The sequence below is a fragment of the Coenobita brevimanus genome, chromosome 16 (assembly GCF_032717465.1).
Source record: "Coenobita brevimanus isolate Jiangsu-jjx chromosome 16, ASM3271746v2, whole genome shotgun sequence".
NCBI classification, from domain to species: domain Eukaryota; kingdom Metazoa; phylum Arthropoda; class Malacostraca; order Decapoda; family Coenobitidae; genus Coenobita; species Coenobita brevimanus.
This window is the reverse complement of record NC_136969.1, coordinates 29,109,050-29,124,058: the sequence shown is the minus strand read 5'-3', so window position 1 is coordinate 29,124,058 and position 15,009 is coordinate 29,109,050. Positions and strand designations below refer to the sequence as shown.

Below are 15,009 nucleotides of genomic sequence, written 5' to 3'. Positions count from 1 at the left end.
CTGTATACATTACTGTACTACAAGTATTCATTATCTGAGCAATAACACCATTTGTAGTAAATGCACAGTACTGTATGTTCTTAAACGATTTCACTGCTAAGGATCTCTTTTGTTGAATATAGACATCTGATATTAGACAGCACTGATACCAGAGTATCTGAAAGGAAAGAGTTAAGGTACTCTGAGCATCTTTCACAGCTGGAATAGCCATATACAGCATACTGCACAATACAACACTTGATTTGTAGCTATAGCATATTTATTTGGTGTTAATTAAATTCTATACATAAGTAAAAGTGCATATCCATGAGCAGGACAGGTAAAAAAATATCACTTGCACAATTCATATTCCTTCCTTCATGTTCACGTTTTTCAAAGTGCTGTGAATATTTTTTTTGCAAAACACCATACAGCCATTACATACTTTTACAGTACCAGCATTCATTACATCTAAATTGCTTTTGTCAGCACCTTGCTTTAATCAGAATCTCATTTTTTGTTCGTTCAACCAATTTTTTCTTTAGCTCATTGGATAAGAGTCTGGATGATGCTACATTTTTACAATTGTGACACACAGGCGAGTTAATATTTGTGGCTAGTATAATATTTAGTTCAGACCTTCACAATTCATATTAACAAGTCACCAGTAAAGGGTCGAATAAAATTGCCTTCCACATCAATCACAAGCTACAACTATTAGGGATTGATAAGCAAATTTCAGCGCCACTCTACCCATCATTACTTCACAGGTGCGTGTGCCTTTTTTCTCAAAGTTCAGTTCAAACTAATGGTGTCACTGAGAATGCACTAGGTCCTTGCTGTATATCAGTGATGTGTTTTAGAATGTCGCAACTTTTACCATACATCTGGCACTGCAAACTAGAGGAAACTGGCAAATTTGCTTATGAGGCAGCAACAGGACTTCAGTAGTTATCAGTAAATTACAGGGTACTAGAGATTTAATAGTAAAGAAAAAAAAAAAAAACATCTAACGAGGACTTTCTGTATGCTCATTCTTCCTCACAATGCCACATCTCGGTATTTCCTAAAGTCATCACTCTCAGCACCCAATGAACTCCGACTCTCCCTCACCATGCCAACACCAACACCTGCCAGTATCCCTGCTCGTCCATTTATGCCATCACCCAGGGAACCTCCTCGCATATATCTGAAACGTACCAGAGAGAGTAAATGATTGGTATTGCAATGGAGACCGTAACTACTGTATACTGTGCAGTAGTTTGTTTGCTTTCACCTGATGATACTGGGCCACTCGAATTGATTCATTTATATCAATTCAGTTTGCTAAATTTACTGGTACCTTAGTTTATAACCAATGTGCCTTACCTACGTCTGTCAAGACTCTGTGTTGAGTAGTAATATTGCTGGTCTGGGTACATTAGGTGTGGTGGTGGCAGCTGCTGATGGTGGTAAGGATACAGCACCTGAGGACTGTGGTGGTACACTGTCAGGCCCCCGGTGGGTGGGTACAATGCTGCCTCACTCCGGCTATTCCCACTCACCAGGGGTAAAAACCCTGTGTAAAGCAGAACCTGACTTAGCATGTTTCAACAAAGTTCAGTGAAGGCGTACTGGGAAAGGGATTTTCAACTGATGGATAAAAAGGGAACACACACACACACAAACACACACACACACACACACACACACACACACACACACACACACACACACACACACACGCACGCACGCACGCGCGCACACACACACACACACACACACACACACACACACACACACACACACACACACACACACACACACACACACACACACACACACACACTCCTCAGACTGTTCCATGCCTTACCAATAGACTGAGCTCATTAACTTACATCTAGTACAGCAGTTCCTTCCCCTGAGATCAGACCACCCCTATAACTCACCGACAGAGGCTGGAGAGAAGGCAGCTGCATTGAACTCTGACTGTGAGTCCCGAACAGTGTAAGGGTCCCAACCAGGCAGCCCCATTCTGACTGAGGGCAGGGGGGCAGCAGGGGCAGGCGGGGGAGGCATGTCACTCCATGACACCTGCGATGCACGGGAAAGTGATCTGTGGTAGGAAGGAAATGGTCATTTTAACCAAAGGAGATTTAACTCCTTCACTGCAACTAATTATCACTAGAAAATCTTATTCACGTTAGGGAGTACCTCTAATGGTGAAGGCTTAAATGTTGTTGTTGTGCCTCCAGGCTCATTTAGAAGTGAACCTAGAGGAATGCAAGCTGATACTGTTCTTTTCCTGCAGTTCACCACACTCCTTTCAGGGGACAGGGAGGGAGTTACGAGACATTTGTATAATCATGCATCAGAGCTACCTGATCATAATGGTGTCACTGCATGAAGGTGCCTCTCTCTAGCACCACTGTCAATGAATGCTACATATCAACCCTCAAATTGAAAACAGTTCTAGTATTCTCTTCCAGCTACTGGCAGATAATTTTATTTAGCTAAGAGTGAGAGTCATAGTCCCCTCCCCCCACCTCTTCCAAGCTTGCCCTTTACCTTGTAAGTGTGGGTATGGGTGTGGGCACTGGTATTGGTGTGGGTGACTCTGGTGGGCCAAGGAAGGCAGGGTTGTGGTAGGAGAGGGTTGTTTCACCATCTGGGTTCTCATCTCCTCCCGCTATACTCCCACCACCTACATAGCTCTTGTTTAATGAATTCTGAAATTGCATGAACATAATTTATCCAATTCATGCCAATACAGTAAAGTTAAATATTACAAAAGGTATAGCAAAGAGAAGACAGCATTTTGTTTTAATTAATTACTCTGATCCATCTATATATCCTTCACCCAGTCCTTTATTACCTCAACAGATTCATGGTGGCCTGGGGCTAGTCTACTCCATCTGATATTCAAGGTGAGTGACCATGGCTTTACCATGAGCTTCATTATTCTGTATAAGAAATAAGCTCCAATCACCCCTATCTCTGGCTGGGGTGTCTTACCCCCCAGACCATCAGGCATCCATTTGTTAGTTATATGGTTACCATCCAACATGGTTTTTTGGCATGTAACTTCATGTAACCAACCAAATATAACACTACATCGAGTGAATGAGTGGTGGGCCCTCCGCCTGCCACAGAGTGCACTGGTAGTCTATGAAAAACCAACAAGGGTACTCTGTTCCTTTATTGTAAAGTAATATGCATATATTGAAATGTATATTCAGCATAATATAAATTGAGGAATGCTGCACTATACGGACCAAATAAAAAAACAAGATATCGATACTGCCTGACACAAGTAACAAGCTTGCTATTTCAGGGAGAGACATACATGCAAAATTAAGGCAGGGAAAAGCTGTGGTGGTCTTATGGCATACCATATGGAGGTGCTCAAGCCTCTTGAGTGTCTGGGCATTGATGGTCTCGTCCCTCCAGGTGGCATATTGGGACTGCACACACAACACTGACAGCAGCTGTGGACAAAAAATTCATGTAAAATTAAGGCAAAATTTACGACTGACATCTCGTACACTCAGCATGGTTAAACACAACCGATATTAATTATCTGAGGGGTATTTAACCAAATTAACTCATACAGACAACAAGTCTTCAGACAAAATCAATGAATCAATGAGTACCTACAATGAATACTACAACACCTACAAATAAACTTAGACATCAGTACAGTACTACAAGTTTCTGTATCACAATACTCTATACTGTACACAGGACAAAAACAAATTCAGACATTATAATGAAAAAATTAATTGCATATTTACTCAAACCAGGGATCAATCAAGACTCACATTGAATGCAGCTCGGAAGACATAGAAGGTAAGGTCTGCCACTCCATATGTTGAGGAGATTTTCTGAAAGAGGTACAGGAGTTACTGTGGATTGTTCTGGCCTGACAAAGATCCCTATTTCCCTTCAGCTCAGTTCATGGCCAACTGTATTTGACTAGTAACCAAGGAGATTCTTACGTCATAACTTAGGCTCATTGAATTTCATGCATCTACAATATTCATGTTGTGAGAGCAGCCCAATTCCATCAGATAAGAAAAAAAAACTGTCTGTCTTAATTCATACACCTAACAAACATACAACAATAAAATTAGTGAGCATTAAGGAGACAAAGCACGAAAAACAAGGCTGGGACGTAAAGTGTTATGAAGACTAATGTATTGTGTTATCCTGCTAATTGGTTAGGATCTTTTATAAATGTGAGCCTTAGGTCATTTGCTTTCTCTCTCTCTCTCTCTCTCTCTCTCTCTCTCACACACACACACACACACACACACACACACACACTGTACATCTTCATCTCTCCTCAATTCCTTTTATTCCTTCTTTTTCCTTTAACTTCAATCCATCTTTCGTTCTCTCTCCTCCCTCCCTCACTCTCAAAGCCTTAAACTTTCTCTCCCTCCACCTTCCTCTTTCTTTCTCCCTCATTCCCTCTGCCTCTCATTATCATTCTATTTCCCTCTTTCATTCCATCTGCATCTCCATCATTCTCTCTGCCTCTCTCTTTCATTTCCTTTGTCTCTCTCTTTCATTCCATTGTCGTCTCTGTCGTTTTCTCTGCTTATATCTCTCATCCCTCTGCCTCTCTGTCCTTCTTTCTGCCTTTCTATATTATTCCCTCTGCCTCACTATCATTCTGTCTGCCTGCCTATCATTCTTTCTGTCTCTATCATTCGTTTTGCCTCTCTGTCATTCCCCCTTCCTCTGCCATTCTCTCTGCCTCTCTCTAGCATTCCCTCTGACTCTATCACTCTGTGTCTCTGTCATTCTCTCTGTCTTTCTCTATCATTCTCTCAGCCACTCTGTCATTCTCTGCCTCTCTTTCATTCTTTCTGCTCCCGTATCATTCTCTGCCGGTGTCTGTCATTCTGTGTGTGTGTGTGTGTGTGTGTGTGTGTGTCTGTTTGTATGTCTGTCTGTCCGTCTGTCTGTCTGTCTGTCTGTCTGTCTCTCTCTCTCTCTCTCTCTCTCTCTCTCTCTCTCTCTCTCTCCCTCTCTCAGTCATACCCTCTGCCCCTCTGCATCTTCCCCGCTGCATCTGTCTATCATCCTCTTTTTCTGTTATTCTCCCTGTCTCTCTCTCTATATCGTTTTCTCTACGTGTCTCTGTCATTCTCTCCGTCTCTCTCTATCATTCCCTGTGCCTCTTTCCATCATTCTCTCTGGCTTTCTTTATAATTTTCTCTGCCTTTCCCTATCATTCTCTCAGCCTCTGTCATTCTCTCAGCCTCTGTCATTCTCTCTGCCTCTCTCTGTCATTCCCCCTGTCTCTCTCTAACATTCGCTCTGTCTCTTCTTATCATTCTCTCTGCCTCTCCCAGTCATCCTCTCTGCCTCTTTCTATCATTCTGTCTCTCCCTGTCATTCTCTCTGCCTCTGTCTATCATTCTCTCTGTCTCTCCCAGTCATTCTCTCTGTCTCTCCCTGTCATTCTCTCTGCTTTCTCTGTCATTCTCTGCGTTCCTCTACCATTCCCTCCTCCTCCTCGTTTTCTGCTCTCTGACTCTTTCATTCTCTCTCCCTCTCTTTTTCGCTCTTTCTCTATCACTCTCTTATTCCTTTTCCTTATCTTCACGCTTCTCTCCCTATCTCTTTCACTCTCTCCCTCCTTCTTCACTCCCTCATTATCTCTTTCACTTCCCTTCTCTCCCGTTCTCTCCCTCTTTCACTTCCTCACCCTCCCTCCTTCACTCCCCTAACTTTCTTCTCTCTCTCTCTCTCTGTTCTTTTTCGCCTTAACCCTTTCACGCTGTTAATAAACTAAATGTCATCTAAGTAAAAATATCCTGCCCACCTGAAAACAAGCATAATAAAGTACAGGCAGTAATATATTTCCCTAATTATCACTATTATCATGAAATCACAGAAAAAACAACATTTATATGACACGAAAATCTGACAAGAAAATAACTGTGAAAAGTGAAGTAGGTAAAAGTAAATAGAAAAACAATCTATTTTCTAAGGCTATGAAAAACTATCAATAATTCACTGACAATAAAAGAAATACTTATTAGGCATGATAAACTGATAATGAAAGAAAAGTGAAATACCAGTAAGAGAAGTACTACAGAGTGAAAAAGCTGTTAATAAAACAAGCGTAATATAATAATAAAAGAGATGAAAAGAAATAATGAAAAAAAAATGATAATAAAACAAATGTGAACTATCAGTACAAAGTTAAAAATAAGGCATGAAAAACCAGTATAAAAAAATGGTAAAAATAACGTAACAGAAATTATAAGAAATGTGAAAATTACTTAACACATAAAGAAATGGGAAAATTACGCAACACATATTAAAAGGAATGTGAAAATTATGCAATACATATTAAGAGAAATGTGAAAATTACGTAAATTAAGTGACACATATTACAAGAAATGTGAAAATTATGCAATACATATTAGAAGAAATGTGAAAATTACGTAACACATAATAGACTAACCCAGTGGACAAAGACCATAAAGGCGACCATGCCCATCTCGGGGAAGCAAAACAGCGTCATTATGAACACCCACGCCAGCAACACTCGCGCGCGCTTCTGTGAAAGTTACAAAAATTAATTATTATAACGACACTAAACGCCAAATAACAGGGAATAATATTGATTTTTAATTAAGAGACTACCACCAGATTCTATAAGGCACCTAATTTTACACGAGAGAAACGAAACTATGGCCTACATATTCTACGTCAATGAATAAAATTATGGCTAATTCCAGAAAACAGAAAAAAACACCAATTATCATCTTACAGGATAACACCAAGCTTCACGTAAGAATTTAACACTAAGTTTTATATATAAGATTAACACTACGTCCTGAATAACACCATAGCACTCAATTTCTTCCTGAGAGAATAGGAGTAAATTACATATATCAAAATAACAATAGAAAGCTGTACATAAAAGCCACATTAATTCTCATTATAATTAGTAGTTTATCAATGAACAATACTGTCTTCCTTTATCATTCTCAGCCTCCCTTTTTATCATTTCCTCTGCCTCCCTCTGTCATTCTCTCTGCCTCCTCTATCATTTCCTCTGCCTCCCACTGTCATTTCCTCTGCCTCGCTCTTTCATTCTCTCTTCCTCTTTCTATATTTTTCTGCCTCCCTCTGCCATTCTCTCTGCCCCCCCTTTATCATGCTCTCTGCCTCTCTCTATCATTCTCTCTGCCTCCTTCTGTCCTTTCCTCTGCCTCCCTCTATCATTCTCCCTTCCTCTCTCTCTCTCTCTCTCTCTCTTCTACCTTCCTCTGTCATTCTCTCTAAGCCTCTCATAAGCTGAATAAAATTGACTGGAGATGAGAAGAATGATTAACACACACACACACACACACACACACACACACACACACACACACACACACACACACACACACACACACACACACACACACACACACACACACACACACACACACACACACACACACACACACACACACACGTCATCAGAGTAAGAAGAGGTTAGCCTACTTCCAACTGGCCTTCCTGCACTTCCCTCCATTACCTTATAGAGGCCAAAGAGCATCCATACAGAGACGGCTGCTATGGCCAGGTATCCCATGCAGAGTAGGTAGGCGGGGATAGGCACACCACCCACCATACCATCACCATCACCATCACCATCACCATCATCTCCACCTGAAATGAGCACGAAATGACCTGATATCAAGAGGAAATAAGCACGGGAATGGCCTAAATTATATTAAATAGGGGCACACCATCATCACCATGACCATCACCATCACCATCACCATCTCCGCCTGAAACGAACAAATCAAGAGGAAATAAGCACGGAAATGGCCTGAAATTTATTAAATAGAGGCACACCATCATCACCATCACCATCACCATCATCACCATCACCATCTTCACCTGAAATAAGCAAGAAATTACCTGAAATCAAGAGGACATCTATCTATCTATCTATCTATCTATCTATTGCCAGACCCCTTAATCCTGTGAGGGGTGGCCACAAACAGGTTGTCTCCACGTCGCCCTGTCCCCCGCCATTTCACTGCCCTGCTAAAACAGAGGTAAGCAGAAACAGACACACCATCATCACCATCACCATCATCATCATCACCTCCGCCTGAAATGAGCAAAAATGACCTGATCTCTCTCTCTCTCTCTCTCTCTCTCTCTCTGGGATTAAGCTTAAGATTAAGATAATAACCACCAAGGCCTAAAAAGAAAAAAAGAGAGAAAAATAAAGCAAGGGCGAAAGAAAGACAGAAGGAAAGAAGGAAGAAAGAAAAGAAAGAAAGAAAGAAAGAAGGAAGGAAGAAAGGAAGGAACGAAAAAAGAAAATTGATCAGTTATATACATCGTCACCATCATCATCATCATCATCATCATCAACAGATATTTAAGAAACTATGAATGTGGCTGAGTTTATATTTTTGTTCAATAATATGCTATTCGTAAAGGGAACTTACGTGCATATAACACATACACACACACACACACACACACACACACACACACACACACACACACACACACACACACACACACACATCCACCCCACCATCCGCACTTTCGAAACACACCAATAAAATACTATTAAATAAAATGTCATAAAAATATAAATAAAGGTTATATGAGCAAAATGTTATAACCTTTTGTATGTAATTTGACAAAGGCTTTATCTTTCAGTGTCTGACCTTAAACTGTCGTGCTGAGAGAGAGAGAGAGAGAGAGAGAGAGAGAGAGAGAGAGAGAATGCTAACCCCCCCACACAAATATTTAAATCAATCCATGGCACAACTAAAAAAAAAAAAAAAAAAAAAAATCCTTCGTTAAGCAGATAAAATACACAAAAAAGTTTACAATATCAAATAAATCATAAATAAAACAACACTTACAATACATACATGGTACAAAAATAAATCTAAGAGTATAAAATAAATTCGTATAAGAACCACGAAACCGGATCCGCCCCTAGCCACTTATACGAACGCCGCTAGTCATTTGTCACCGCAATTGGGCGCCAAAACAGGGAAAAATCGTCTTGTTTAGCCTCCTGACTTTCTCTTGCTTGTGGTTCACCCGGGGATCTCTCTCTCTCTCTCTCTCTCTCTCTCTCTCTCTCTCTCCCTCCCTAATATTCTCGCTAATAATCCATCCCATCTACTTCTTTGTTGCTCCTGTAACTAAGCAAATGGTTCCGGGATTAAACTTAAAATTAAAATAATGGAAAACCAGCTCACAATTCTCCTAGTGATATTATGCGATCAATCCTTGGACTCAAACCCTTATGGGACACATTCGGCTGGAGAGTCCTGATCCACTCGACCACCAGGAGTCCATTTATTGATTGTTATGCTCTTTTTACAATAACTTGGCCTAAAATTGCCATCGCTCTATCTTTAATGCTGAATGGTAACAATATATTTACACTAGAAGATGGTGCTAGTCACAAAGAAGTGCTGTGGAAAGGATAGAACCATAACGTTGTCTTGTTCTACCACTAAGCTACGTTTAATATGCTGCAAGAGGACGAAATATGCTGCAAGAGGACTACAATGAGTGAGTGGATGGTGATAGCCCGTATCAAGAAGAACTAAATAATAATAATGATAATAATAATAATAAAAAATCAATAATAATGATAATAATAATAATAATAATAATAAACAATGCTCTTACCATCAGCTTCCACAATCCACCAGACGGAGATAACGAAGGCGGCAAGATACACCAACTGTAAAAGAAAGAAAAAAAATATTAGTTATTCATTACTTACGAACCTTGAAAATATGAAGATAAAAAATAAAAAGCACGATAGAAATGAATTAATAAGGCAAAAACAAGAGGACACACATTACTTATTTTTAATACGAATGACCACGAAAAAATGAAAGTGAAAAATGAAAAAAACAAAACAAGAAAAACGATTAAATAAGAAAAAACAACAATGCACACTTTGTTTATTTTGATACGAATAACCTCGAAAAAATGAAGGTGAAAAATGAATGCAAAATAATAACAATGGAATAGCAAAAACACATAATTTTAACACACACACACACTCGAAAACAACAGTACGTAAGAAGATATGTAGGTCTTAAGCAAACAACAAATGACAACTGGATACAAAGTGAGAGAGAGAGAGAGAGAGAGAGAGAGAGAGAGAGAGAGAGAGAGAGAGAGAGAGAGCGAGAGAGAGGGGACCGTGAAGAAACCCCGTCACGATGTTTGCTTGTGCCGGGAGAGAAAGGAGGTGGTACAGGCAGGATATGGGTCAAAGGTGAGCAGTGCAAGGTTGTTTGGTGTGGCTTTACCGTAGGAGCACCGTTTAGGAGCGTGTCGCGTGCTTAGTCTATTTTTTTTTTTTTTTCTGTTCTGATGTTACTGTTGTTGTTGATATTATTTTGTTTGTTCTTGTTCTTCTTGTTTTTCTTCTTTTTCTTCTCCTTCTTTTTCTTTTTTTCCTACTCCCCTTCTTCCCCCTGCTTTTCTTCGTTTTCTTCAGCTCCTCCTCCTCCTCCTCCTTCGCTTCTTCTTCTTCCTCTTCTTCTGCTGCTGCTCCTCTTCCTCCTCCTCATCCTCCTCCCCGTCCTCCTCCTCCTTCTCCCCCTCCTCCTTTTCTTCTTCTTCTTCTTCACACTTTTTTAAACATATATTTCTGTAAGTGAGATGATGGCCTACGAGTGTGTTGCGTGCTTACTTTCTTCTTCTCTACCTCCTTTTCACACATTTATTATATTTCCTATAATTTGCTCAAGGCCTCGGAGAGTGTCGCGTGCTTACTCTCTTTTCTTCTCCACTTTTTTTTTTCTTTGTTTCTTCCAGTTCAGTGACGGTTCAGGAGAGCGTCGCGTGCTTACATTTTCGTTTTTGTTTTTCATTCTTTTTTTCTTTTCTTTTTTCCCCCTGGCGGTTCGGTCACGTGTTCAAAGTCCTTAGTTTCTTCTCCTCCTCCTCCTCCTTCCTCCTCTTCCCTCCTCCTCCTCCTCCTCCTTTTTTTCCTTCTTTCCGCTTTTATATATTTCCATTACTTGTTGAGCAAGGTTTGGGACTGCTGACTTCTTCGTTTTCTTCTTCACTTTTTATTATGATGATTATTATTATTATTATCATTACTACTACTACTACTACTACTACTACAACTACTGCTACTACTACTACTACAACTACTGCTACTACTACTACTACAACTATTATTATCATTATTATTATTATTATTGGAAGGTTGACCACGACATAAGAGAGAGCGTCGCGTGCTTACTGTCTTTCCTTCACTTTATTTTTTCATAGTTCTCACAGTTCACATTTCACTCAAGTACTATTTACCCTACCCAAACTCCTCCCATTATTTTTATTTCCAAAAGCATTATTTGTAAGTTATTCGGTATATACACAGCACTTTTCCCCATTATTGCAAGACAAAATCTCTCTCTCTCTCTCTCTCTCTCCTTCTCATCTGTATGTGAACCCGGTAGACTGCAGGCCAACGCTGTCCTCCGTCTGCAGTCCGCCATTCTCTTTTAGGGGGGATAGGGAAATAGGGAGGAGGTAGAGTAACGTCTGTATAACCGGACAGTGAATCCGACCGGTCAAATCAATGCCACCGTGTGAAGGCGTCCCTCACCACCAACGCAGTAAAAAGAGTATAGAGCTTCAAGTACGGCATAGAGCTTCAAGGGGTATAGAGCTTCAAGTACGATATAGAGCTTCAAGTACGATATAGAGCTTCAAGTACGATATAGAGCTTCAAGTACGATATAGAGCTTCAAGTACGGTATAGAGCTTCAAGTACGATATAGAGCTTCAAGTACGGTATAGAGCTTTAAGTACGATATAGAGCTTCAAGTACGATATAGAGCTTCAAGTACGATATAGAGCTTCGAGTACGATATAGAGCTTCGAGTACGATATAGAGCTTACGGTAACTCCTTTCATAACAAAACTGTATGCTTCCCTCTCACGTTATCTCTATCCATCACCCCCTTCCTCTTCATTCTCTCCCTTCCTCCTGCGCTCCCTTCTCCCTCCTCATCTCCCTTCCATCTCCCTTCTCTCTATCCTACCCGCCTCCCCTTTTTCCTCCTCCTCTCTCCCTGTTTCCCTCCCTTCTCCTCTTCTGTCTCCAATCCCTTCCCTCTCATTCTTATCTCCCTCTTACTTTCCTCCTCCCTCTTCCCTCTCTAACCTCCCTTCCCTTCTTTCCTTACCTCCCTCAATTCAAACCCTTTCCTACTTTCGTCCCTTCCTTTCCCCATTCGCTACCTTCCTCCCATCCCTACCTTCCACCCTCTTATCTCCCTCTCTCTCCTCTTCACCCTCCCTCCCTCCCTCCTCTATATCGACCTTCCTGTTCATTTTTTTTTCTTCCGTATCTCTCTCATTCTATCCCCTTTCCTCCCTTCCAACTTCTCCCACTTTCCCTCCCTTCCTCCCTCCCTCCCTCTCTCCCTGCTTCCCTCCTTCTCCCTCCCTCCCACTATCACCCTGACCATCTCTTCTCCCTTATCTCCCTCGCTACCTCACATCCTCCCTCACGTTCCTCCACCACTCACTCCTCTCCCTAAAAAAATAAAAATCTCTTTCTCTCTCTCTCTCTCTCTCTCTCTCTCTCTCTCTCTCGATTCATAGTCATAGCACAGGCTACCTCCCTCCCTCTCTCCCTTCCTCCCTGCGGTCACCTTCCCTCCCTCCTTCCGTCCTTCTCTCTCCGTTACTCTCTCTCTCTCTCTCTCTCTCTCTCTCTCTCTCTCCAAACATTCCTTCCCTTCCTGCTTTCAACCCTTCCTTCCTTCCATCTGCGTATTCCCTCCTCCCCTTTCCTCCCTCTCATCTACACTTTCTTTCCTTCCCTCACTTCCTTCCTCCCTCCCTCTCATTCATTCCTAACTCCACTCACTATTACATATTCCTCCCTCCCTCCCTCCCTCCCTCTTACATATTCCTCCCTCTCTCCCTCCCTCTTACATATTCCTCCCTCCCTCCCTCCCTCCCTCCCTCCCTCCTTCGCATTCCTTCCTGCCTCCCTCCTACACATTCCTCCCTCCCTCCATCCTACGCACTTCCTCCCTCCCTCCATTCCCTCCCTCCTTCCTAATCTTCCCTCCTTCCTTCTCACATATTCGCCCCCTTCTCTCTCTCTCTCTCTCTCTCTCTCTCTCTCTCTCTCTCTCTGATCAGTCAAGCCTAAAAAGCTGCGTCTGGACAAACAAACGAACAGGTGGGAGGGTCGGTGTGTGTACAGTTAGGCAGGTGTGTGTGTGTGTGTGTGTGTGTGTGTGTGTGTGTGTGGAGAGAGAGAGAGAGAGAGAGAGAGAGAGAGAGAGAGAAGGATGACAGGGAAACTTATGAGTGGGGGAGAGAGGATAAATATAGATGGATGGAGGGAAGGAGGGAAGGAAGGAAGGAAGGAGGGAGGAAGAGAGTGTGCGCGTGGGAATGTGAAAGGGAGCGTAGGAGTGTGGGAGAGAAGGAGGGATTATGAGAGAGAAATGAAGGGGGGTGGAGGGAGGGAGAGAGGATGGGTGTGGGAAAATCAAAGGAAAGGTATCAGTGTGAGAGAGGAATGAATATAAGAGAAGGAAGGAATGGGTGTTTGAGAAGGAAGGAAGAAAGGAAAGAAGAAAGGAAGGAAGGAAGGCAGGAAGAAGAAAAGGAAAGAAGAGGAGAATATGAGGTGGATGGAGGGAGTCTGTGGGAAGAAAGAAGGGAAGAAAGGAGGATATATTTATATATAGATGTATATATATATATATATATATATATATATATATATATATATATATATATATATATATATATATATATATATATATATATATATATATATATATATATATATATATATATATATATATATATATATATAAAGAGAGAGAGAGAGAGAGAGAGAGAGAGAGAGAGAGAGAGAGAGAGTGCAGGAAGGAGGTTTGGATGAAATTTAAGAGATTGAGGGAGACAGTTCAAGTCTGACTAAGCAAACACATGGGGTTCCATCCCCAAACATCCGCTTCCGTGTGTGTGTGTGTGTGTGTGTGTGTGTGTGTGTGTGTGTGTGTGTGTGTGCGCGCAGGAAGGACAACCGCCACATTTCAAATGCTTATCTCAGCTCAAAAATAGGTTCAAGTTCTTTGGTACGTTTCTTTTCTGATCTCTCTCTCTCTCTCTCTACTTTTAAAGGAATGATTCAAGAGATAAATGAATAATAATTTCTTTCATTTTTAACCAACGCATATATATATACCCAAGTATGTATAATTAGATTTTACGATAACTGCGGTGGCCACATACAATCCCGTGCGTACACAGTGCCTCCCACACGCAAGCCGACAGTCAGATATTTGAAGGTGGCCTCCCATTGTTTACATTCGTTGCGATCTCCTCCCTTTCATTCTATTTCGTGCGTGCAAGGCCACCGAAACACCACTGCTGTACCAAAATAACAGTGCAAGTGCTGAACAAATAGTGCAGTGTACCGCATTAAGAGGAGTGATAACGTTTGCTTTGTGAAATACTGAAACTTGTGGCGTGGAAAATAATAATGTATACCGTATCAGGGATGTTACCACAAGTGGAATGCGTGGTACTTCTGAGGGAGCCAAGGGCATGTCTAAAAGGGTAAGTTTTTTTATGTATTTATTTTAAGATTGTTTTGGTTGCGTTTTCATAATATGCCTCCACCCTATCCCACGTTAACCATGTTATATCGAACTTGCTCTATGATAAATGGGTTTTCACTTCACGCATCATCAACGTATTGCAAGGCGAGGTATATATACTGTATGTATATATATATAAACTGTTACGGTTCTTCACGAATGCCAGCACGCAATACCGACGTATAATTACAACTTACGGCCAAGTGATGATCCTTAAATATTTTATGTTACGGACGACGATACGTGAAGATTAGAAGTTAGGGACGAATAAGACGCACGCAGATTAAGTAAGATACGGGCGAATAAATATGAGACATAGAAATTCAGAATCGTTGGCGACTTCAGATATGGAAGGAGTCTCTCTCTATCGTCTAAAGAT

General features: G+C 41.3%; 1 protein-coding gene across 1 annotated transcript; it reads right to left on the bottom strand.

The window, feature by feature from the left end:
- Window positions 1-1,020: 1,020 nt before the first annotated feature.
- On the bottom strand, window positions 1,021-10,705 carry Rcd6 (Reduction in Cnn dots 6). Its single transcript, XM_080265762.1, has 10 exons — window positions 10,676-10,705; window positions 9,655-9,709; window positions 7,511-7,638; window positions 6,443-6,538; window positions 3,780-3,842; window positions 3,309-3,446; window positions 2,527-2,687; window positions 1,908-2,074; window positions 1,348-1,537; window positions 1,021-1,168 (listed from the first exon to the last, which is right to left on the bottom strand). Exons 1-10 carry the CDS (start codon window positions 10,703-10,705, stop codon window positions 1,021-1,023), a joined length of 1,176 nt encoding a protein of 391 aa, XP_080121888.1.
- Between the last annotated feature and the right edge of the window lie 4,304 nt (window positions 10,706-15,009).

Coding starts and splice junctions, on each gene's coding strand:
- Rcd6 (XM_080265762.1), bottom strand. CDS start 10,705: ATGTGTGAAAAGGAGGTAGAGAAGAAGAAA. Junction 6,539..7,510: donor TGCTCTTTGGCCTCTATAAG/GTAATGGAGGGA, acceptor TAACTTTCACAG/AAGCGCGCGCGAGTGTTGCT. Junction 3,447..3,779: donor TCTTCCGAGCTGCATTCAAT/GTGAGTCTTGAT, acceptor TTTTGTCCACAG/CTGCTGTCAGTGTTGTGTGT.